The 26,297-nt window shown below is 35.3% G+C and overlaps 1 protein-coding gene and 1 pseudogene across 3 annotated transcripts; both read right to left on the bottom strand.

Annotated features, from left to right (window-relative positions):
* Window positions 1–900: 900 nt before the first annotated feature.
* LOC140825318 (uncharacterized) lies at window positions 901–15,597 on the bottom strand. Of its 3 annotated transcripts, XM_073187018.1 has the most exons (25): window positions 15,321–15,594; window positions 15,100–15,200; window positions 14,674–14,884; window positions 14,474–14,555; window positions 13,552–13,852; window positions 12,048–12,150; window positions 11,810–11,946; window positions 10,453–10,626; window positions 9,294–9,499; window positions 9,075–9,218; window positions 8,893–8,981; window positions 8,389–8,536; window positions 8,131–8,183; window positions 7,889–7,944; window positions 7,333–7,496; window positions 4,433–4,602; window positions 4,136–4,155; window positions 3,823–3,857; window positions 3,658–3,730; window positions 2,966–3,067; window positions 2,784–2,880; window positions 2,582–2,710; window positions 2,274–2,503; window positions 2,053–2,193; window positions 901–1,347 (listed from the first exon to the last, which is right to left on the bottom strand). In XM_073187018.1, exons 1-25 carry the CDS (start codon window positions 15,526–15,528, stop codon window positions 1,168–1,170), a joined length of 3,354 nt encoding a protein of 1,117 aa, XP_073043119.1. In that variant the 5' UTR covers window positions 15,529–15,594; the 3' UTR covers window positions 901–1,167. The 3 variants fall into 3 exon arrangements, 2 of the variants coding, with proteins under 2 accessions (XP_073043119.1, XP_073043118.1); XM_073187017.1 differs by lacking the exon at window positions 4,136–4,155 and having other exon boundaries at window positions 904–1,347; window positions 3,823–3,880; XR_012116649.1 differs by lacking the exons at window positions 901–1,347; window positions 4,136–4,155 and having other exon boundaries at window positions 2,052–2,193; window positions 2,274–2,487; window positions 3,823–3,880; window positions 15,321–15,597.
* Window positions 15,598–16,950: 1,353 nt separating this feature from the next.
* On the bottom strand, window positions 16,951–21,072 carry LOC140825319 (zinc finger CCCH domain-containing protein 30-like; annotated as a pseudogene).
* Between the last annotated feature and the right edge of the window lie 5,225 nt (window positions 21,073–26,297).

A 26,297-nucleotide genomic window follows, 5' to 3' on the forward strand; every position in this document is an offset into this window, starting at 1 on the left:
TTTTAAAAAATATTTTTTCGAAAAAAATATATCTGATAAATAATACTACTATTAATTATTTTAAGAAAAAAGAAAATATTATAACGTGGGATGTAGGAAATAAAAAGTTTGAAGTAATTAATCTTACAGGGGAAAATCAAGAATATGATTGTAAGAAATCAGTGAATTATCGATTGTATTTTGAGAAAATAAAAGGAATACAATTAATATGAGGATAAATTAAAAGAAGTTGAAATAATTATGTTAGTAGGTCTACTAAAAATAGTTTTAAAAATATTTGTCACATTTAATAAGTTGAGATATAATATTAATTTTGCTTAAATTAATCGCAGTTAGTAATTACAATTAATGTTGAAAACTGATTACCAAATATCGTTGCTTTAGCAAATTATAAATTTTAAACAAATTCATAAATAAATGTGTGTGTACGTTGGGAGTACTGGTTAAGGTAGAGAGAAACATGTTCTAGTAATATATGATACATCGAGAATAATATTACTAGATCATGTGAGTTTCTTACATTTCTATAGAAGTTGATATATATATTTAGATAGACTATATCATAAGAAGAAAAATAATCTAAATGTAACATAGAATAATCCGAGAAACAGATACACCTACACAAATCAAGCATGCTTTGGAGAATACGAAGTGGTGGAGGGTAACAAAGGTCCGTGAGGTACAAAAACTTAAAAAACAACACAAAAACAAAGGAAAATAATATGTTTTATACAAATAAATAGGTGCCAAAATTGTTTTTAATGATTTTTTACAAGTTGCATAATCATGTACCTAATCTTAACAACGAGGAATGGTTGTTTATTGCCGATAAAACAGTTACATTTATTAGTAGATGAGTCATTTATGGTAGGCAAATGGGTAGGTAAATGTAACATGGGTGGTCCTTTTACTTTGAAATATGGAGATGTAAGACGCAAAGAGTGATATGATTGGATTCTCACTTGTTTAGTTAGGTACATATCCATTTCCATCTTTAACTTGTATCAGCGTAATGGGTTTTCAAGTTCTTACAGAATCGAGTTTTTTCCGAATTCAAATACTTCCATCCAAGGACAACCTATCTCTCTCAGTTTCCCCATTCTTGAAAATTTTGCCTACGCTTAGGGACACGCGAAAAATGGGAGCCACTTGTTCTGCACACAAAACTTAAGAAGCTAAACATGCAAGAAGTTGCTGGCACATTTTCCTTACATCCAGGGAAGGATCTGTCAAGGACAGGTTTTGGAGCAACGCTCGTGCTTCCAAGAGACCTACGGATACACGTTCAACTACCTCTTCTTCACTTGCCATCAAGGACACGAGCAACTTAACGCCCGCCATTTTCTCCTGTTAACAATGAAAGCCTATGAATTAAGCACTAAGAACGAATCCCTGAATCATATAACAACGTTCATAAACCATAAGACATAGGTAAGTAAAGCATGAAGAATCCAAATTTATAGATCAATGGGATGGATTTTCCTGAGTACCGGATAGGTTCTCGCTCGGTATGGGAGTTTATTAGGTTGCAGAAACTAAAACAAGCGATTTTCTGCAAGTGCAAAGTATAAGCACTACGACAAGATAAAGGCATTTGCATGCCAGATAATTTTTTAATGATAAAGGCTGTGAACAAATTATAACTGGCAAGCAAATGACACCCACACAAGCATTTCACATCTTTAAGCTTTCCATAAGCAGTCAGAGACATTTTTACTCCGTTTAAAATGAATTATCCGCTTATATTAACAGATGGAACAGGAACTACAGCACATAAAAAAGTGAAAAACAGAAAAGTTGTCCACCGATGCTTCATTCTGACACATCAGGACCACGGTGCAGCCGTGTAGACAGACAGTTCTGGAAAGTCAGTGAATGTACAAAACCATAAGAATAGAAACTAGCGGTGAGAGTCAGGCAGTAAAAGCACAAGGCTGTTATTAACAAGATGGAGTTCAGAAACATTCCAAGTGCTACACACATTAATTTAACACATGGAAAAAATAACCAGAAAACCGTTGCCCAAACTAGAGTGAGCAAAAAATAAGATACCTTCTGTGATCCTTCTCTAAGAGATTTGAGAGCAACATCGAGGAGACCAGAAGAATACGGAAGAATTAAAGACTTCATATGATATGCCACTGAGAAGAGAACCTGGACACATGCAGCCCTAATATCTGGCTCCACCATTTCCTGAAAAAAAAACAATTACAATTGCAGTCCCTAAATAATAAGCTATATCAGATCCTTCGAAGTATAAGAAATTTGCACACCCCTACAGCACGAAGAACACATGGAAGAATTTTTTTGACGTATGGCTTCTTTTCGGTTGCTGATGTCTTCTGGCAGGCACTTATAAGGACATTAGCCATACATAGACGAAATGAGAGGTGGGTTGTACCCTCAGATTTCCAGTCTCCATCAGATTCAAAAGGAAACTTCTTGTCATCGGTCAATTGATTGATCACGTACAAAAGGACAGAGCCTCTATGAGCAGAATCGCCTGCAATTTTGTGAAATAAAGGCCCTTTGTGCACCGGTTGTCATTATGATATGTACACAAATTTAAAGCTATACCAACCAGAATGCTTTCTACTTGCCGCAAAAGATGAATTCTCCATGGTTGAAATCTCTGGGGATTGTGAATCTTGTAGTTCAGAGCACAACATCAATGCCAAGCTATCTATGCACCCATGTTGTGCTTTCGAAACTGAAGCCATATTGAAGTCATCAGACATCAAAACTAGGCGGAGAGACAGTAGCATAGTGAAGTGATTACTTACTTTCATCCTTGTCTACTGATGGCCAACATAGAATATTTTGTATTGATTTCCTCATTCTAAATAAATTAGGATGTTCATCTGCTTTAAAACCTCTCACCTAATCCAGAAAACATGTGGCCAATTGAAAACAAGCAAACACAAATAGTAAAAATGTTGTGTATAAATGTTTACGAGAAGTTTACCGTAAGAGCTGTACAGAAGGAAAACAAGCAAACTTTGATACTCAACACATCCATTGCATATGCAGCGTATTCCAACTTTGAGGACAAGACAGGAATCAGAACCTGTGAAATAAAAAACCAGGGAAACCTAGTTGATTGACACAACTTGACAAAAGAAGTCACGAACCAAATAAAAACACCTGACATAACACAAAATAAAAGTCTTCCAGCACACATCTACTAGCAACATCCTTCTCCGGCTCTATTATAAAGTTTTGATGTATTTTTAAAAAAATTCAAAGAAATTATCCATTCTCCTGCCGTAGCTCTCAAGAAGGGTTGTTAGGTATGAAAACGCTTTCCAAACAAAAATTCTGATGACTCTATCAGTAGATAAATACCCGCCAAAGTTCTACCAACATAAGATATTATCTCAAAATAATGTTCGGATACAATTGACAAATGCTTCTATTACTGGCAAGAGTTCGAGTTGATTATCTCAAAATATCATCAGAACTTCACAATCGTTACTTAGAAAGACATCTAAATATCTTGTTCAGTCAGCCAACAGTTCGAGTCAACGTCAGAAGAAAATCTCCAACACATTAGCATGAAAGGAAGTCCCAATCCTCCGAATAACCAAAATGAAAACAAAAAATGAAAGTGTATCAGGTAATGACTGCAGAATCAGTTTCAAACCAAATAGTTCCTACCTTGGGATGAAGCCGCCCACAAAGCTCGGCAGCAAGTTTTCGAACATCTTCAAATTCAGACTTACTCAATGCCCTAAAGAAGTCGTCAGAATTGAATATTATTTTTCTTTTTCTTTCTAAAATAGTAAAACTTGAAACTGAAAGTGCTTCATTTGTATGGTAAACCTGTTTATCAGCAAGGCAGCAATGCACTCTGTGCCCTCAATGCTTAAGAGCTTGTTCTCTGAATGCAAGAGAATACAGTATGACAACCAATAGGAGGAAAAATTGGATCAATGAATTTCAACAGATCAAAAGGTCCGAGTTATTGTTCTTTTGCTATAGATACAAGTTTTGACACTTCCATTCAGATGTAAGAACAAGTAATCAAATTTATATAGTTCCTGGATTATGAAATTTTTAAAATACAAAATCCGACCAATGATGGTCCAGACAATCATTTTGATATCCCTTTTTACATATAGAAACCGAAAAGGACCTCACTAGAAACTATCGGACCTGAAAATTCAACCTAGATGATGGTGAATCTCAATACCCTAAAAGGCCATGGATCAATTTGTCCACCCACTTTTTATGAAAAAAGATAAGATAATTAGGACATAGTGAAAGACGTTGAATGCAAAACTCATAAAGTATCCTTTACGAGCTTCACTAAGACATTCTCTCAATGTTTATGCATTCATATTCCGTTAACTTTTGCATATTATACACCAACATTAAGTGTTCAAGGAGAAACATGAACAATAAATGACACATAATTAAAAAAGAAACATACCATGTAGATCACATGTTTTTACAAAATTGCCATATAGTATAGGAGAATTGAGGTTATCAAAAACTCTCAGAGGAAGCAGTCTGATTACAAGCAACGGGCAAAGATGACAGAACAGACGATGCTCAAAACTCATAGCATCACTGTTTCCATTTGTCATTTCTTCATCAATTCTGTTTCAGACAAAAATATAAGATACAGGAAAAAATACAAGACTATGGAAATTAATTAAATACCATACCATCATCACATATATCCCTAAACAAACTAGGTTATGCCATGTCAAAGGAAAACAGCGACTTAAGCTACAAAAAGAAAAAAATGATGGATGCCAAAGAGAACATCAAATTTGTATGGGACGAGAAGTTAGGCGAACGTGGTTCTTTATTTTGGTCACTCATTTACTTTATCAACAACAAATTTGAGGTTGAAATGACATGTTAAAACAAATATTCACCTCCCCAAGTCTCACCAAGTTGGATTTAGGAGCATTCACTGGAGGGAGCACTAAAGATTTACTTTTCATAAAAAAAAATCCAATTTATCAGGCAAAAATGAGTAGGAATATTATGATAAATTATAATTTTCACACAAAGGCCATGAGCCATAAATATTCAGAAACTAGAGATTTCATTACCCTGTCTGCATCTTAAGATATAGCAGACGACTACCAAATATTCATGCCTTCTTTTCATGATTACAAAAGCAACACACACTGAAAGGAGATGATCGAAGAGTGCAATGCAGCCCTTGTTTCCTAACTGCAATCAATGCATGTAAGCAACCATATGCCATATGCTTACAAGTGTGCAAGCTATACAAAAATACAAAACTGCCAAGGTTGATGACAGAATGAGTGATCACCAGCTTATTTTTTCAAGCAACAGCACAACAGTGCAATCACTCAAAACATAAAAAACAAGAGAGACAGCAACAAAGAGCTTCATGGGTTATACACCCTCCCGCGACAACACCCTTCTGTATATAAAGAAGAAATCGGAATTTCCAAACTTTATTTTAACATCATTGCGAAGTGACTCTAATCCAGGAAAGTCTGATTAGCTCATAATAGTTTGTATTTTTATTGTCATATCTCTCATTGTTACCACTTTCAACGTGCTTAATTGACACATTTTTGTGTGATTTTATTGTAGGGTGAAGTTTTCTGTTCTTGTGATAAATTTGGGCTAAAAAGGGTGATTTTATATCATAATTAAAGTTGCCGATATGATCTTAGTGGAAGACGTGGAGCAGAAAAATTCAGAAGATATTTTTGCATAAGGCGTGATCACGCCTTGTGACGGTTCCTTGGCTGCCTAGTGAGATAAGAAATTTTTATATCAAGGAAGAAATAGAAGATAGAGTTTTTTTCCAAAAAAAAACTCTATATTATTGGAGGATATTTTCTAGTATCTTTTAATCTTTAGGTATTAGGTTTTTATTTTTAGTTTAATGGGCTTTTATTCTTTTGAACCCATTATTTCCTTTTTCTTTCCAACCTAATTCACGTAAAAAAAACAAGAGGCTGCAGATTTTTCTAATTCAATTCTCCAACCAATCTCCAACAGCTCTCGTGAAGTGAAGAAAAAAGGGGCGCAAGGCTAAGTTTCATTTCTATTCAAGGGATAATTTTACTATTTCGATTTATCACTATGAGACTTTTTGCACTTTAATTTATTATTTTTGTTTGCCCACGTATTTGTTGATTTATTATTTAATTATATGAATGTTATATGTCAATTAATCTGACAATTTAATTTGATGTATGATTTTCTACTGCTATACATGAATTCAGTGATCCGTAATTGTCATGAACGATGGGTACATGAGTAGCGATAGATTAAGGTGTGTTGTGCTATCATAGCATATTTAATCTAAATAAATCAACGAAACTCGATCTATCAATTGCAGCTATCTCGGTTGTTAGATTTAGGATTAACTGTTTTCACAAAACGAAAATGCTATTTTTAATTAATATGGAACGCTATCGTGCCAAGTTAATTATTAATAAGTTTTGACTGGATGCTGTGTTTGGTCAATTATTTTAGGAAAACACAAGAATTTTAGCGGCTATCCCTATAATTCTAAAGTTAATTGCTTGTAATTGCATGAATAAATATATGTTAGCCGATGAACAGTGATACAATTGAATAGTAGAAATCCCTTGAATCGAGCTTGGTAATATTAATTTACATTTAATTAGTTTTTCATCTTGATTTGTTATTTCTTCTTGTATGTTAAATTAGTTCTAGTATTTTATTTAATTCATATTCAAAATCCCCCCTTTATTTGCATTTTGCTCGAAAGAAATAAATTTCCCGTTCCCTGTGGATTCGACCCTGCTCATCATTATACTAATTTTATCTAGAGAGTAGGAATTTAATTTTGGTGGGTCAAAGTCCTTTCTGGAAAATTTGAACACTAGGCAAGTCACAAAGCTACAACACCATGTGATAGATAAACTAGAAAATAGATGTAAAGAATCGATCAGAATTTTCTACAGGAAAAGGAAACAGATGCTTACACTCTCATAATTTCCTAGCAAACTATCATCCACAGTTCTATGCCCTAGAGGACTAGAAATTTAGAAGTAACCATTCTGCAAACTATTTGGGAGCAGATAGAGGCATGGTGTATGAAGGACATAGCAATGTCAGCTCAAGTTCTAAAGTTCCAACATTACAGATTCATAAGCAAGCACTGTGGAATCATCGATAGTTGGCGCTTTAGCCATCACATTCACGTGCATGCATATAAATATTTAAGTGAACTGCTTTTCTCAAGAAATGGTGTCGGGAGACTTTCATACACCAGGAAAAGGGAAACACTACTCCCTTTGCACCCACATCAGAAATGAGGGCGAGATCATTGAAATGGTCGGATCAGAGTGAATATTTACTTACTCCTTTTGTTCCCTTGCATACGATAAAAGCCGGTAAAAAATTACATCCACTGCTGCAGCCATGTATTCACTTATATGACTAAGGAATTTGACAATAACCGCATTTGATGGTTCTGCTAACATCTTGACTGTCAAGGCACCTGCGATTGCATTCCAATCTTCAACCTGAAGATTTCATCAAACTGCTGTAGTTAATATCAGATCAAAAGTTAACCATAATACATCATTAATATGTTCGTAGAAAAGCCAAATTACGTCAAACAATCTTATTCTTTTTCCCTGTGAACAACAGCCAATCATAAGGCAATTTGGATAGACCAAGTTTTCTTATGACGAGGCTCCTAATCTGATTTAGCTTACATCCTCAATAAAGAAACTACAAATTGAGCCTGACCAAACGCTACTTAACAAAAAGATGCCTCTCACTAAATAGGTAACATAGGGATTCTAAGGCATAGTGGTAGAATGCCTTTTCCTTATCATGAAAACAAAAGGTGATATGGGGGCTTTGATTTAGTTCGGCAAAAATGAAGATTATCATAGTTGATAATACTCACATTTTTTGCCCACTCAGGGAGCAACTTTAGCAGGCCACCAGTATCTAAAGCTGATCCTGTGATGAAAAGGTTCAAAGGAGATTAAGTTATGCATGATATTCTCAGATGTAATAAGAATGTTGACTTTTTCTTAATTGATTTATCTTTAAGGTAAGGGGGAGGAGGAGGAAGCAGTCATTCATGGCAAGAGCGAAGTCCAATTCGACTAAGCAAAACACCATGAATCCTAGTTTAATACGTACCTTCTTTGCTTCTAGAGGGAGACCCTGAAAGATCTGAGCCTTCACGGAGATTGCTGCAACAGATAATGTTGAGGTTTTTAGGTACAAATGCAAATGCGTAAAAATATAGATTAACCAAACTTCTGTTGAGTGAAGTCTTCCTTTTCACTTTCAACACTTCAGTCTTCTAAAAAGGACTTGAGTTACTACGTTTACAAATATTAGTCAATTTTACAAAGATTACAAAGGAAAAATAAAAATAAATGCATAGTCAGCTACCTGAGACAATCGATCAGCATGCACAAAATCTCAGGTTCTTGTTTGTGATTGATCAGCAAGGCTATGAGAGTGGTACTTGCCAATAATTGTATTTTATCATTTGTTGAATAACTCAAGCCAACTAGTGCAGGCAAAACCAATGGCGGATCTGTAAAATATTTTATTAGAGATGTTCTCAGTTAAAAGAAAGTGAATCAATTAGTACATAAGAAAGGCGAGATCTGGTAGTAGGAATGGGAAAATAAGTTATCTCCAACAATTGGATGACTGTGAGTAAGTAAAGAAACAGATGGCATATAGTCCCATTTACTCTTCCAGTTCATCAACCCAGCAGAAAATTTCAAATTCGTGACAGTGTATAAAGTTAAAAAAATTTTGATGTGGGCTAAATAAAAAAGGTAGATTGTTGCTGAACTAAGATGCGAAGTCACAGGTTAAAAGTCAACCTGATTCGTACAGTGGCTTCACTAAGTGAAGGAAGAAACATAAATACTTAAAACTAACCGATCTTCGGAATCAAATTAGCTGCATGATTTTGTATAACCAAATCTTCATCTTCAAGACATTTTACCAAGCGGTTTGCAACATCTTGCCTGCAAGTTAAATTTATTATAAGAAGTTAATGTAAACAAAAAAGGTTGAGGAATTATGAAAAATGTTTGAGGCCCAGAAATTAGCTGACGTACCACGTTGTTCTTGAAAGTGTGCTATCTGGACCAGAAGACATGTTAATGATATCTGTTACAACATCAAAAGCATTCCTCCTCTGTGCAACATTTTTAGAATCAATCCGCTTCAGAACTTCTTGAAGGCAATTGCAATTTGAACATCTGTCAAATTCATCGATTCCAGACACACAATAAAATACATGCGAACCCCAAAAAAATGACTCTATGTGCAAATACCTTGAGCAATATTCTGCAACAAGCTTAACGATGGCTTTTGCAGCCGCATCTTGCTCATCCAAAAAGTTCAATAGCAAAGGCAGAAAAGCATCCATTTGCCAAGTCTCATCAAGACTGCTTTTGTACAAAATATGGTTTGTATTGAAGATGAGTGCCTTAAATATGCTAATCACTCCATCAATTACTTCTTCATCAGCACACCGCAGCTGTAATACATTCAAAGTAGACACTTAAAAGGCAACGCATTTTTAAATATCAAAAAAGTCCATCCTAATCTATATCACTAGGATGCTAGACAACATCAGCCCGCAAGACCAACACAATGATATAAAAAATCCAATGAGCAATTAACTGGTTGGTTTTATCCAAAAACACTATGCCACTTAAGAATGTCGATGGATCAATTCATGCACTTTAATGTGAAAACCAACTTAGTTAAACACTTCCGAGGGGTAGACCGCAGGATTTCTTTAGAAGAATACAGGTTCTCTCTAAAATGTCAAACAAAAACCAGAATCAACTTGATCAGTATTAACTTGGACAATTGATTGTTTTCATTAGAAATATTTTCACAATTTGATATTTATAAAGTTTCAGAATCTTCTAGGGTTGGAGATCAAATGCGGGTTTTAATTTAGTAAATGTTATATCCTGAATAAAAAACATACTCGTACTGGATTCGCTAAGCTATATAAACTATCAAGTCTTCCTGCAAAGACAGTCTTCCTGCAAAGACAGATTTCATTTTTTTTAAGAAATTTTATTGTGGATGACTGATGTGCATCCTTTTGATTAGAAAACTTACTGGATCATACAGCTGATTCAGACTTTTTTAATTCCCCTTACAGTCATTTTCCTGCTTTACTAATTCAAATAGTGTTTATCACATCTTCAACCTAAACTCCTCCCAATAAAGAAGTTGATCACGGATTGTCAATTGCTAAACATGAATAGAAAAAAAACAAGGTAAGATGAAATCAGACAAGGGCAGACCGCAGACTTCACATTCAACATAATCAAAACAAACATGCAGTAAGATATTTAAGGTTGTAAAGATTTATATGTATATGGACAAGAAACCGATCATAAGAATACCACATTTCCATTAATCAAACAATACACTTCACCCCAACTTAATCTGAGAAATGCATGGTGTTACCTGGGACATGAGAGCTTGAGTAATACGAGATCCAAATTCTTCTAGAGCATTTCCAAATTGCTGATTATCTAGTCGACCCAGCATAAGCAAAAGGCAGTTTAGAAAGAAATTCATTGTCTCTGTTCTGCTGTCTCCACTCACACTAGGTTCTTCAACTTGGTCACCTGCATAAAACTGCATGCGCGGGACATAAGAATCTGAAGAATGAAATGAAGAATCAGCAGTTACAGAAGACTCACACCATAGTATTAAAAAATTAATATTTGCATGTTCACTCATTTTCTAAACTGGACTTCGAAGAAGAAGCTGTGGTGAGCCGTCAAAACAGGCCGCCCGCAACCCGCCACAATCCACCATTTGACGGGACGGGCCGCCCGCCATTTAGGCGGGTTGGGAAATTCCATCCCAACCCACCTATTTGGTTAGACGGGGCGGGCTTCGCAATTTTAAGTTATATTAGGTGGGCCGGGGTGGGCTAGCCCGCAACACGCCTAAACCCACTATTTGGTGGGCAGGGCAGCCAGGAAATCGTCAACCCAACCCGCCTATTTGGTACGGCGGGGCGGGGACGGGGTAACCCGGCGAACCTTACCCATTTTGACTTGACAGCTCGTGCAACCCCAAAACCTGACAGCTTGAGATTTAAAGTTCCAGTCGCCAACAGAAGTCCATGAAAGGTCACAACATACTAATGTCAACAGAGTGAAGAATATTATATCTCTATAGAAAACCTTGAATCACAAGATTCTGCAGATTATATTAACCATACTATTTGCCCACATTGTAAGATAAAGTCAACAAATTACCAGTTCCCAATACTGAAACTTGAAGGCTAAAAATAGTCATCAACAGCAGAAAACAGAATTTTCTCTTGTAAAAGTTTGATTTTAATTATGCAATGCACTTCAAGTTACATTCACAATGAATGCAATGTCTATGCTTTTATTTTGGAAATTATGTAACTGAATCGTTCTCACATGCAAACAGAAACAACAACAAAGAAACTAATCAACCGCTTAACACAAAAATAATTCAAAGTAAAAAAAACTGAATATTAGATGATACATTACGAATATATTGTGTTTGAAGCCTTATGAAAGTTTAAAGCATCATAAATGTTCAAAATATAACCAGTAAACTCATCAGACAACATCCCCCAAGCCTAGACACAGAGATAGAGAAAAAGAAAAAGGAGAATGTCTAATTTATGCAAACTGAGTGTTCTATGCAGCAAAACAAGATGACTTCGCTTAACCTGCACAAGTAATTCCTATGCAAATGAAAAAAGAAACAACTTTTCACCTTGTTCCTCCACCATCAACAATGTAAACAACATGACTACATCAAGAAATGTTACCTGGATACCAGACAAATATTGGTCAAATAGTTCTTTCCATTGCTGAGAGAATTTGCGATCTTCCAAGTGCAAAAGGGTGCCATAATGTTTCCAGCAAGAAGACAGGAGCAATGACCCAGCCTTCAGTGTTTTTGACTCTGCTATCGACAACACAAATAAGAGCACAGAAACTAAAGGTTGGGGACTATTAAAATAATTAACAATATTGAAAGCTTCAAAGATTCAATATCAACAACACCTGCCTCATTTTGACGGCAACCATATTGTTCTTGAATTCCCTGAAGCCACTTCAGTACTCTCTGCAATCCATCTGCATGCAAAGAACGGCTTTTCCTGCTCCACTGCAATTAAACCACCTTTTCAATAAGCTGAAAAAGTCAACTCACAGTCAGAAAGCCCAATAAGCACCAAAAGCTGGGACAGTTAACACATCCCTGTTAGGATTCACCCAGTGATTTTTTAAATTTCCTTAGTAGCATTTGTGTCATTGAGATACAGTACCTACTTACATGAATATCAAATATTACTTACCACGATGCATTAATCTTTTAATTTATGTTTAGTAAACTTCTACGGAATAAAAGAAAAAAATATTCTGAAGTCCCAATTTTGAAAACAATTTTAAGGCTAATCCAAATAGGGGAATCGACAAAATTTCCCACTACAGCGCCAAATAAAATGTTACCTGACTCGAGCAAATAGTGGAAATTAGCATATCTATCAGTGCCGAAAAAGAGGTTACGGAGAAGGTAAGAAAAATAAACTCCTATCAAGTTTTGGCTTTTCATCTAATGCTCGAGCGGCCATAAGGGGAGAGCAACTAAAAAATCACTGCATAATCACATCTATATGGAATAGCCAATAATCCTAAAAACTAGTAGGCTGGGAAATCTTAAACTCACTCGTGCAGGGCAGTTTTTCCCTAGCAGGGCCTGTTGACTATCCGAGTCACCATCACTAATATCAACCTATCTTCATTATTCAACCCAGCTAAAGAAACCTCAAGAATCGTCATTATCTTAAGAGCTCTCAATGTGTACATTAGTTTGCAATGCATAAGAATGAGGTTAACCATATATGTGGAATACAAGAAAGCAGGTAAAACAACGACGAACCAGATTCTATCCCCCTGATAAAACAATGTCCGTCTGGTAAATTAATCAAGATAAGATCCTTAAATGGCAATCAAAGAGCAAACACAAGGTGATACTAATCTAAGCATGCTTTCTATTTGCAGCAGTAGAATTGAAAGGATAATATATATCTAAGCATTTTCGAAAGGATGCAATTTATTAATTGAAAAAGATAATGATACTATTAACATTTCCTCTGGCACGATTAATAGAACCTCGAAACTGTTTGGACCCAATTTGGTGCTTCCAAGTCACAACCGACTTTCCTAGAATTCTCAAAAGCTCAAAGGATAACATGGAGCTCGCAACATCAATGCATTAATTATTGCTTTAAGATTTTGTATTGAATAAGATCAAAAGTAAGAGAAGTCCCACCTCATATTTGCAATTTGCTTGAGGCCTGTCCATGGAATAATTCTTTTATTTTCAAAACATCCAAAACCAGGTCGAGAATTATTCAAAAGGGAGGGGGACAGAAAAGATACAAACCAGACATGCAGAAAATTGGGGGAAAACGAAAAATATTGAAGAACACATCTGTGAGTATATAGTTGTAAATATGAAGAAATATGCATAAAGGAAATGAGAAAGGAAAAGCTAAGGGCATACAGCTGTAAGTTTCTTCACTAAGGTTATAAGAGCATCAAGATTATTCCAAAGCATTAATTTCGGTTCTGAGTCGCCGGGCAATTCAGATGCTTTGCTCCATTTTTTTATTTCGCTGTCACCCGAAAAAGATGGCAACAAAGCGGGAGACAGATTTTTAGAATAAACAACTGACGATTTCTGCTTGCTATGTACATTTTCGGAAGCCAGCTCCTTTCTGGTCAATGCTACTGTAAGTGATACAATGAAATCAGCAGCAGCTACCGCAAGACGAGTTGGCAACTCAAATCCATCCTGCATACGCCTACATTTTCCAGCAACGAAAGATAAGGTCAGAAGTACAAACAAGATCTAATACAGCTAATGCACAAATACTGATGGTCTCCCAAGTTGACATCCAGGTACTGTGACTACACCCAATTTCACATTAAAAATATCTAACAGCAACCACAGTGACTAATTAAACCCAGTAGCATCTATCTGATGTCTCCTTTGATTACAGGAGACATAAAAAACAAATGTCTTCCAGACAGACACCAAGAAATTATCAACTTCTCCATCGGAATCTACAGAAAGAATTAGAAGGGCATAGCATGAGAGACAAAATGACCCTCCATCTTGAATTCCCGTTAGTAAAAATCTACCAACAGTCATACCATAGGATTGAATAATTGCATGCTGTGATAAGTGTTTAGGAGGGGAAAAGGTAAAATAGGATTTTAGAATAAATATGTTCCTGGAAATATTGCTTCTACGTTGATTAAAGGGGAAGCTATTTAGCGAAAAAATAAAATGGAAGATCCCAGTATCCTGCCGTTCATTTGGAAGTACTGGTGTATTACACAAGCCGAAACCCATCAAGCCATTAAACGCCGATAAGGACAGACTAAATCAATTGCATATCAGTAAGTAAAAGCACACATACCTTCCCTTGCACATTATAGATAAAAGCTGGTTCATACATGAACAGAATATCTTCAAAATGCCATAACACTTTTCCCTCATTCCTACACAAAAGCCAAAAGTTAAGTTAACAACTCCTGAATAATTCACCAGTAAACTCCACGCTACATTTAGACATATCAGGAGAACAAAGGCCATGCATATATATGTATGATAAAATACCACTGGTTTCCAAGTTGTTCTCTGAATTATCAAACTCGATAATTCTGCGTCCAAGTAAACACCAGCCAAGAGCAACATAACTATCATCCTTTCTAGAAATTATTCCGGCTAAATTTCTGATGACGACTTGGAACAATCCCTCCTCTAGAAACAGCCAGTTCAGAAGTATCATGTTCTGGTTTCCATGTTTCGACTCTTTGATTTTCAGTTCCTGAGTTAACACAATAAACATCGACAGATCAATAAAATCGTCACAACCAACCAACTTCACGTCCTAGAAAATGAGATGGACATAACTCGACAAGAAACGGATCCTTCCACAAATTTTTAACATGAATAGTGTATACATTGCAGATTAAAAAGAGTTAGAAAGTTAAAAAAATATTGCTTAAAAAAAGAGGAAAAAAACAGAAACGAAGTGTGTACATGTTCAATCATGGGAACAAGAACTTGGTCCATGTGCCCGTCTTTTTCCTCTGCTTCAACCACGTATTTGTGAAGAAACCATAGAGAATGTTCCAAAGAAACTGGGAAAAAAACGAATAACAAGGTAGAATCAGAGAGTAAAAACTAGAACAAAGCCAAAATGGTGTAAATAAAACAGCACACACTCATAAGAACAATTACCAAAAAAAAAATTTGCATACCATTGATAGAGGCGATAATTTCGGGCTGTGAACGGAGACAAGAAATGGCGTTCTTCAGTTTCTTGGGCTTGGCGTTGAGGAGGGAAGTCATGACGCGGCCAACGGTCGCGGATACCATAAGGCCCGGGGCCGACTCAGCAATTGCCGGCGGTGGCAAAGACAAAAAAGAAACCCGCCCAATTAATTGCTCTTCTTCTTCTTCCATCATCTCTGTATACAAGAATCGAAATTCGTTTGTGTAAGTAACGTTTCGCAAAATAAAAAAGGAAAGAGGAACAAAACCTTCTATTTCCCTGCTGCTATTTATGTTTTTCAAGATTCCTTTTCCCAAATTATTTAAGGTTTTTTATTATTATTATTATTATATATATTTCATCAACTTTTTTCTAAAATGCAGTATTTGTTAAATTTTGATAAAAATATAGTGTAAATATACAAGAGAGTAATTTTTATTTTCCTTTGGTAAGGTTATTCAACAATGAAACTTCATTCGAAATTCATTGATTTCAAATGAGTTTATCTAAATACAAGATTTGTGGATCCCATAATTTAGACTCCACAAAAACTCGTATGATACGATTTCACGGATCAATTTCGTGAGTCGAATTTCTTATTTGGATCATTCATGAAAAATTATTACTTTTTATATAAAAAAAGTATTAATTTTTATTGTGAATATTGGTATGATTGACTCATCTCATAGCTAAAAATTTATGATACCGTCTCACAAAACACCTTCTCCTCATAATAATTGTAATTTAGCTAGCTTTACAAACTAAGTTATAATTTTAGTGGACTTCAATGAGTCTAATTAGGCCCATTCTACTACTAGTAAAGTCAATTGTTCTTGTTTCCCCCTCAATTGGCATTCGTTCGATCAATTGGCAGTTGGAAAAGAGGGGTAATACCTTAACGCCATGGCGGACGAGGAATATCAGATGGACGGAGACATTCGCAATTCAATCAAATTTTTTGGTATATTGAAAATACAGTATCGAAAAATACTGAATTTATCGAAATTTTTGACATCTTCAATTTTTGGTACGATATGATATTGATGTCCAAATATTCGGTATATTATAACAGTATCACATTCAAATATTTTTTTATACATCGAAATTTGGAAATAATATATATAAATTTAAAAATATATAATTTTTTAAAATAACAAAGTTAATTTTTTAAAATAATATAAGACAATTTTCAGTATAAAATAGTATATACTGATATCGTACCGAAATCTCGATATATCGTAACATTTTAGTATAATCAAAACATATAGTTATAAATTTTTTAATACCCTTTTTTTTTGACATAATATATTATATGCTTTTTTCGGTATCGACATGGTATTCTATTCTACATGTGATTTCAAAACAATAAATTTGCAATGATGTATTTCAAATATATTTTGAATGTTTAAATAAGTAAAATCATAAATTTTAAATCCATATTTTACATGCATATATAATTAATATTTCATGTTACTAAAAGTGGATTTTAAGTTCACTTAATAATAATGATAATGTCATTTGAAATTTATTATGTTTTGTTAAATGCATGCGGCATGCACATCAAACGCAGGTAATAGCAGGAAGCAAGATCGAAATGAAATTAATTTTTTTCTATAAATAACACATATTATTAAGACTTCTATCAAAGATGGTTCATCACAATTCAACGGAAAAGAAATCAATTTCTCCAATTTCTGAAGTTGGAAGTAGGATAAAGATGAAAACAGCTCTTGCATTAGAAAATTACACGACGGGATCAATTAGTTATTATATACTCGCACCTAATAAAATAGCAAAAGATAAATAATCAAGAAAAATCTTGTAGAGCCAGAATAAAAACAGAACGTTACTTGGCCATCACCGATCAAAAATCGAAGTATTAAAGAATGAAAATTTGAGATATCAGGAGGCTGACACAAATGGAATAACAGTTATCTTCGTGTATACATCGGAGTCTTCATCAGTCGTGTTCTCGAGTTATACTCTCCATTTCCTATTGAGTATATTATGCATCCATTAGACAAGATTTGCGCCCACCTAATGGTAATCTTAAGTGATGCTAGAAAGAGAATCGAATAGTTATGTAGAACCAAGTATGGTTGTTGCTGAAATGACGAGTAAGAACCTTAGCATCCAGAAATATATATATTCGTCATAGAAGGGGACCTGGCATCTTCCAACCATCCCAGGAGTACCCAAGCACGGAAATATCAACCTCGAGAAATGAATCAAACAGCAAAAACTTGCGTTTCTTCAAAGATTAAGAAACTTGTCCCGCTTCTGCTAGCTCACAACCAATAAAATCCAGAATTTTATAAGCTTGTAACCAGATGAAAACATCATGATCCCTTGGCGATAAACACATCTGCCAAGTGTTTTTGTTTACTGCTGCCATTAACCGATCAAGTTGCATTAGCTGAAGCCATGCACTTAAAACAGACTGATCAACTTGCTCAGTCTCGGAACTCAGCAGAACTTGCAAAGTTAACAATTCGAGATGCAGATTTATCTTGCATATCCTGAGTAGATTCTTTGACAAGAGAATTAACCCATGATAAATCTGGCTCCTCCCCATTCTTGAGGGTCTCAAATGATGATGATCGCTTTAGTTTACCCAATTCATCAGCTGTGACAGCCCATCCAGGTATCCCATTAGGTGATCCCCAAGAATCTTCCAAAGAGGCAACCGCAGCTGCAGCCCCAGAGCCAAGCTCTCGTGAACTGAGACTCCTAAACTGTTGATGTTGCTTCTCAAGCTGAGATAGCATCGACACTCGGGAATTCATTGGAGAGACAGGATCCACATTGCGGGGCGACATTCTCCCCGGAGATGGAACCCCAAAAGGGGACTGGAGTATAGAGTGATCGAAATTTCTTGGTGAAAAATTAGTTTTAATTGGAGATAGCATGCTTTGTTGCTGCTGCTGGAATTGGTGAAATATGGCAGACTTGTGTGTAGGAGAGAAAACAGCTGAAGCCAAGGCTTGATCAGAATATCTTGGAGAAGAGGTGTCTGCAGAAAAAAAGTCCTCCAAATTCGATGGAGTTAGAGTGTTTGGACGAGCAGAAAGATTCAAAAAATTGGTATTGGCACTTGGTTGCGATTGAATGTATAACTCGTCCAAGAGCTGCCTCTGCTGGACATCAATATCTGTAAATAAGCTCAAGTCTTCAAGGGGGACATCTCTAGCATTCAACGACTGAGCGCAATCGACTAGACTGGAGGTTGCTTCCTGGCAAAAGCAAGGCCGGAACATTTTGTTGGGGCAGCCAACCCGTACTTGTAACGTCATTGGTTGATGGAGACAAGGGCGGAGAGAATGGAGAAGGAGACATCACAGGATGTGAAGAAGGTGAGCCGGGTAAAAAGTTCATCGCCGCAGCAAAATCGAATGCATTAGAAGCAGAGCTGATTGAGCGAGGAGATGGTACAGCAGAACCGGTAGAAGCATACAAGGGTCGAAGTTCAACTTGGGTGTGGGCGAAGAAACAAACTCTTCTGTTGCAACTTGTACCATCTTTGCAAAGCCGAGTCCTGTATTGCGCAGGGTGAAGCCAGCACTCAAAAACCCCATGAGCATAATCACACATGTCCCCTCTTCGACAAGCCCCTTTACGAAAATCTGGGCACATCACACAGCTATAGTGAAACTTCCTCGGATCCCTCCTCCGGGCATTTTCACCTGGGTGAACAAATGGGCACTCTGTCCAGTCATGGGAGTAGGCACGAGAACAGGGTCGGACCTTAAATGAAAACATTCTAAACTCATCCGTAGAATAGAAGCCATTCTTGATGTCAGGTAAAGAAGGATCAAAAGGGTATTCTTTCTTCTCTGGAACATATGACACTGAAACATCATTAAAGTTCAGTTCAGCTGGTATCATCTCTGAAGGAGAACATGGAGATCCACTTCCAGGAGATTGTGACAGTGGTGGAGAATTCGAGTAAGAAATGCCTTTTGACACTCTCAAATCACCCTCATCAAAAGATGAGTCAACAGCCAGTAACATTTGAAGGGAAAGTTTATTGTCCAGACACTTTGGAGAAACGACAGTAGTATCAAGAGGGAATTTACCATTTGCATTTGTTAGATTGGGATTTGCACCTGCCTCCAAGAGTAGTTTGACAACGTTAACTGCATTTGTAGATCCACCAGATGCAGCACAATGAAGAGCAGTATCCTTATCAATGCCACAGCATCGATTAACATCGACTTCAGGTGAAGAGATTATCACTTTCAGAACATCAATGCTGCCATAAATGGCAGCCACCATTAAGGGAGTTCTATGATGCAGAACCATTTGATTCGAGTCTTTTCTTCGTCCATACCACAGTCCAACCTCATCAATACTAGATGGCTCACACTCAATGAACCTTTCAAATCCTTCTACATCATTATTGGCAGCAAGCTCAAGCAAATTAGCAAAAGAATCGTCAGTTTTAGTGGTCAAAATATTAACACTCATGATTACAGCTCTGCTATCTTGATCACTTCCCACCTCTATATGATGTTACAATATGTGCATCCTTTCGTCATCCAAGTCCGGCTGGAAACAAAACAAAAACATCTGACATTATTGTAAGAAAGGAAATCTTAAAAAGAATTGAATATGCAATAAGACAACGACAATAATTGATCAAGACACACAAAAGAGGACTGGTAGGTGAAAATTGGAATTTCCCAAAAAAAATGGCCTAGGAAAAGGAAAGTCACGCATGGTATGCAACATAAAAGATTCGTTGCATATCTATAAAAAGAAAAGGAACATTTATCATGATGCATAACGAATAATCAGAATGCCGATACCAACTGAGTAAATAGCTCTTATTTCTCAGTAAAATTGCTAAGAATATCGATACCAAATTAAATTTTTCACGTTTGACATACTTTTCTCCAGTATTAGTAGCGTGACGTATTTGTTGATGGTATGATGATCAACGCAACCGAAAAAGGTAAAAAGAGAATTAAAATATATGCCTAACTTCAGTTTCTCCCACAAAAGTTAACGAGAGTTATCACACATGAATGAACAATCAAACAAAGTAACAAAACCAAAAAGAAATAGTAGTAACATAAATGACTTCAAAAGTTTCTTCTAACAGCTGAAAATGTTAATAATTATTCGAAAAAATCTAATAATTATAGCTGGAACAAATAATGAGCAAAGAAAAATTCAGCAGAAAAAGCCACAAAAATGTCCAGTTCATTCACTTAAAAGCATCAAAAACAAATATTCAAATATAGCCTATTTATACAAACCCAGAACAATTAAATAGCAAATATCAGAAAATACATATATCGATACAAACCACTCGTAAGATTCTATACACAACCATAACAAAAAACTTGCAGATGACAACAAATATACTCGAGCAAAACTCAAGTAAACAAAGGATTAAAAAGTTCGTATTTCTCACCAGTTAACAATTAAACGAGCAAAAATAAAATGAGCCGCCATCACCAGCAGCAAAAAGCTTCAACCTTGAATATTTAAATCCATTCCCACCACCATGAAGATGGAGTTTCAATCTATATCTGTGCAGATCTACAGAGATGGAGTGAATGGGAAAAAAATGAGAAAACTGTGATAACAAGAAAAAGGTATCCGCCTTCTGCCGCTTTTTTATTCGCCATTTCCTATGTTTTTGTTTCTTGTTGACTTCCTCTGTCTAACGCATTTCAAACTATGTCTCCACTTTCCATTTTCTTTTTTATTTTTTCTGTGTGACGAGCAAGTACAGCAGTAAATGTAAACCGTAAATGCTAGTGGAATGGAAACCGGTAGGGCAGGTGAAAGGACTCGCAAAAAATAAATGTAAGAGAGACATAAGGAACCGGGTAAACCGGTGACCGCTTTGAGCGCGTTCGGGTTTCAGGGCAAGGAGATTAAACTGGAATGAAATGTGGTTTTGGGTTCCGCCTATCAGAGTAGCGGACTTCAGGCAGAAATCAATTTTGGTTAAACGTTGGGTCAAATCCAAAGAAAAAATTAAAAAGAATTGCGCCAATGAAAATTGGGGAAGTTGGAACTATGCTTTGGTTATATTCACTTTTTTATTAGGGTCCCAAAAATAAATTAATAAAGTGTTATCAATAAGATAAATTAATTAATTAATCATTTGAGAATAATAATATTCGAAAAAATATAATTAGAAATATTGGCATTATTTTTAAAGTTTTTTGGAATAAAACTTATTTATCTTTTAATAAATGTGACTTTAATTGTACTGTGTATTATAAAAATTTAATTTTGAAAAAAATATATGTATGCGTAGGAATTAAGTTTTACTTGATCAGGGGGTGTAAATCGGAATGTAAACGAATCAAATCGTTTGTGAACTATTCGAAGCTCGATTTGATAAAAGCTCGTTTGAGCTCGTTTAATGAGACTCGTTAAGATAAACAAACCAAGCTCAATCTTTACAGTATTCGGCTCGTTAGCTCGTGAACATATTCGTTGGTAAGTTCATGAATAATCTTTTAGATGAAAAAAAAAATAATTTTGATATTTGATTTAATGATTTTGCATATTATTTATGAAATATATAGAAAAATCTATTAAATTTATTTATTATAATAAGTTTAAAATTTTTAATAAGAATAATATATTTTTCTTTAAATATATAATTTACTTTTTAAATAATTTAATGAAAATTTAAATATATAATTCATATTTATTAAGCTTGTTTAGACTCGATAAAGGTTTGAATAAGCTCGTGAGCCATGCATATATTCGTTAAATAAAGCTCGAGCTCGGCTCGATTATAAACGAACCAAGCTCAAACATTCAAGAGTTCGGCTCGGCTCGACTCGATTACATCCCCAGGTGTAAACGAGTTATACACTGAATCGAACAAGCTAATATTTTTAACATTTTTTTTTTAAAAAAGTAACTTATTTAGTACAATTTGGGGATTTGATTTAGAAGTTCGCGATTATTTCTTTTAAAATGTATTGTAAAATATAATTTTTAATATTTTAATGCACAATATCTAAAAACTTCAGATTTGTGTGTGGATGAAAATTGTTCATGAAAGCAAATAAATATTTATTTTAAAATTTGATGAAATTTATAAAGTAATCAACTTTCAAGTGAAATTTGTCTATTTTAGAGCAAGATGTAAGAATGAGAAGGATGCAAGCGAAATAAAACACACAAATTATAAATAGGTACATATAGATAGATTAATATTATTTCAAATATATCGTTTAAATAGGTTAACCAATTTTTAAAATTCAAAAATCAAAACTGAGCAATTAAATCGATATTTTAAAATCAAAATTAAAATATATTTTCTAATTAATTCGATCTTATCGGTTAGTTTGGTTTGACCGAATTTATGGTATAAAGCCTATGGCCTACCTATTTTGAGTCTTGCAATCACAAACATCATGATAGTCTATAGAGTCATATTCAAAAAACTCCTCACACCTGGTTGTGGTGTACGTTTCTCCTCAAGTTTCGAAACCAATACCTCGTCGAGACCATAAATACTTGAATTTATGAAATCTAGTACCAATATATGTGTCTATTAAATCAACACACACGCATCTTCTTTTATTTTTTCAAAAATTAAATTAACGGATATTTAGATATAAACAAAATAATTTGTTTAGAAAAGTAAAAAGAGTTAAAAAAAAAAAAAGAAGATAAATTATAGATATATTTTTAAAAAATTATCAATTTTGAAAATGACAAAAATAAAATATGTGTTACATATCAGTTTATTACGGTTGTTCGATCAAACCTAATATAAGAAAATTTATTATTTTTATATTACATTATCTTGCACAGTAAGTATAAACTTTTTCATCATGTCCCATCGATGAGATTCATTAGAAAATATCAGAAAAACTTTTTTTTGAAAATTATTTATTTTGTAAATTAGTTAACTCAACATGTTTGATATGTGACCTCAAATCTTATTTTACAATATTTTATTCTTTTTTTATTTTCAAAAATCAAACAAAATATCGTGGTAAAAAAATAAATATTTTAATAAAAAATTAATATGAAGAATAATTAAGAAGTAGATAAGTTTTTTTTTGTAGAAACAATAATTTTGAAGAAAGATGAGATATAATGAAAGAAGATTTCTTTAATTGAATATGTTGTTTGGAAATTATTACAATCATATACCAAATATTACGACAAGCAGTTTAAATTGTGTGGTTTGGTGTGATTTTAACAAAGAAATAATCGAACCGCGTATGCTGTGTCGTTTATGATTATTATTTTTAATCACAATTTTTATAAAATATTAAGAAAAATTGATCCGGTGTAATTCAGTTCGAACAAGTAATAAAATAATTTGATCATTCTTACATGCACCCTTGAACGGATTGTAGCGTCCATCACATTCTTTTTGTGATTGTGAAGGCCTAGTGACAATTATGATGGAAAAGAAAAGTTTATCATTGCAATTTGAAAGCATTGTTATTTTTTGTGCAAGGGAAAAAACACCATGTATAATATATGCACAAAAGCTCTATCGTCTCATCGAATAATTTTGTGAGATAAATATCTTAATCAACTCAATTCATTATATCACAAAATTTTTTATGTAAAATTTTTTTTTTTCATGATAATCATGGATCGAGTCGACTCATTTCACAAATATAAACTCATGAAACCATATCACAAAAGAGTTACTCATCGAACATTTGAAACAAAAACTTCAATCAAAATGTTTAGCCCAAACTTTGGAAGCCCATTAATAATAACAGCCTGCAGGATGTTGAGCATGATGTGGGGAGGCCCAATGAAAAAGCCCAAGAAGAGTTGCAGTTTGGTCCAAGAAAAGCACGATGCCGGGAGTTGAGCCATGACCCAAGGTGGAAGAACGTGGGGTGATCGTGGAAGGGAAAAACTGATGTGTAGAATGCGACAAAAGCAGAAGGAGGAATCAGAAAGAATCTCTCGACAAATCAATCCAACAAAAGCTACAACAAAGCTTCTTCAATTCTCTCAATATTTTATCTGCATATTTTCCAATTTCCAGTATTTTAGTTTCTTCAGATTTCGCATATTCCTCCAACTTTCTTGTGAAAATGTCGATCAAATTCATGGCAGCATAATGAGTGTTGATGTTGTTTATGAATTCCACCTTTAATTTCAGTATATTCTTCATTTTATGTTCTTATTTTTGGAGACATTTCGAGGGAATTAGAACGAACGATCAAATCGATAAACACAACGTTTGGTAAAAGAAGTCAGATAATTTTCACAAATTTGGCACGAACACGTGTCTGGCACGCCCGCAAATTTTCGTGACAAACAAGTTGGCACGCCCGGTGGGACCAAATGCCTCCAAAGCGTACTGAGAAGAATGAGGGAATTCCTCCATCACAGGGGAAAGTCCATCGTTCACAAGAAGAGTTTCAGGAAACTGATGTAGAAGGAAGAACGGTTGAAAGGCTTGTACACCAGTTCGAGGAAGAGACTATGAAGGAAGGAATTGCTGTTTCTGGTGGTGATGGGTCTCCACTGAACTTTATGTTGGCCATGGAGAAAAATATCCGCAGTGATCTCAGAGAAATGACCCAAACTTTTTCTACTGTTATGATGGAATTTGTGGCAGAAATGAAGGAATGGAGGAAGTCTGCAAAAGGAGAGGTTGTTACACCAGAAAATGTTGAACTTCAAGAAACTGACGTTAATTTGCTAAAAGTTCAAGGCCAAGGATCAGGGGTTTCTCAAGCAGGTGAAAGTGGCCGCTTGGGGGAGGCACTGATTCCTAAATCTGCCAAAGAAGGAAGATACACTCCTCCGCACAAAAGGGATGAGGAGTTGGGGTTGAAATTCCAAAACTGCGGCAACAGTAAACAAATGGCTGGTAACGTGTTCTCTGTGACGTCTCCTAACTTACATCCAGGGATGTATGTTGATGGGGGAATGCATGGATATTCAGCGCCAGGTTTGGGGAATAACACTCGGGGGGCAATCTATCCTCCTCACCAGTTAAGACAAACTTCAACGTTGGATTTTGAGATGGTACGTGATGTGATTCAAGAGTTGTATGGCCCTGGAGTGAGGCCAATCAACAGACCAGAATTCCATAAACCGTATCCTGATGTTGTGGATCGTGACAACCCTTATCCAAAAGGATACCGCATTCCAGACTTCACGTTATATTCCGGGGAAAACGGTCAATCCAACGTGGAACATGTGGCCAGGTTTACAATTCAGTGTGGGGAATTGGCGAATTTGGAGAACTTTTCTAATTATAAGTTACGTCTGTTCCCCAATTCCCTGACCAGTACTGCTTTCACATGGTATGCAACACTACCTCGGAACTCTATTATGACTTGGCATGATATGGAACGTCAATTCCATACACAATTCTTCAGAACAGTACCTGAGATTAGTATAGCAGAATTGTCAAGGGTGGTCCAAAAACCCGGGGAATCTGCCAATGATTTCATTTGCGAATTCAAAAGAGTGAGGAGTAGGTGCAAAGTTTGCATTCCAGAATTAGAATATGTGAAAATGGCACAGCGAGGACTTGGCTTTGAGTTGAGAAAGAAATTCCAAGGGATGGAATTCCGCGATTTTTATGAGCTTGCTGCCAAGGTGTCAGAGTATGAGGAATTGTTACGAGAAGAGAGTCATAAAAGAAAGTCTACAGTGGGCTCTTATTTCCAGGAAGTGGAGGAAGTTGCATTGGCAGAAGTAGCAAATTCCGGATCACGCACTGTCCCTTTCTTGAAACGCAAGAGTGAAGAACTCTCCAAGAAAAACATTCCTCCAGTGCAAACACCATATACTTTCGATGCATCAAAGACGGATGAAATTTTCGATTACTTAGTGAAGGAAGAGTTTATAACATTTCCCCCAGACCACAAGCTGCCCACTAAGGAGGAATTGAAAGGAAGAGATTACTGTAAGTATCACAATTCCTTCAACCATAATATTAATGCTTGTTGGGCTTTCAAAAATGTCTTGCAGGAAAGAATCAACA

The sequence above is a fragment of the Primulina eburnea genome, chromosome 3 (genome assembly GCF_022965805.1).
Source record: "Primulina eburnea isolate SZY01 chromosome 3, ASM2296580v1, whole genome shotgun sequence".
NCBI lineage: Eukaryota > Viridiplantae > Streptophyta > Magnoliopsida > Lamiales > Gesneriaceae > Primulina > Primulina eburnea.

Bases quoted from the DNA above. Each gene is read 5' to 3' on its own strand.
- LOC140825318 (XM_073187017.1), bottom strand. From the start codon at position 15,528: ATGATGGAAGAAGAAGAAGAGCAATTAATTGGGCGGGTTTCTTTTTTG. The intron at 11,947-12,047 runs GTGTTGTTGATA...TGTCGATAGCAG, and splicing joins TTGCCGTCAAAATGAGGCAG to AGTCAAAAACACTGAAGGCT. The intron at 8,537-8,892 runs GTTAGTTTTAAG...AATATTTTACAG, and splicing joins TAATTTGATTCCGAAGATCG to ATCCGCCATTGGTTTTGCCT.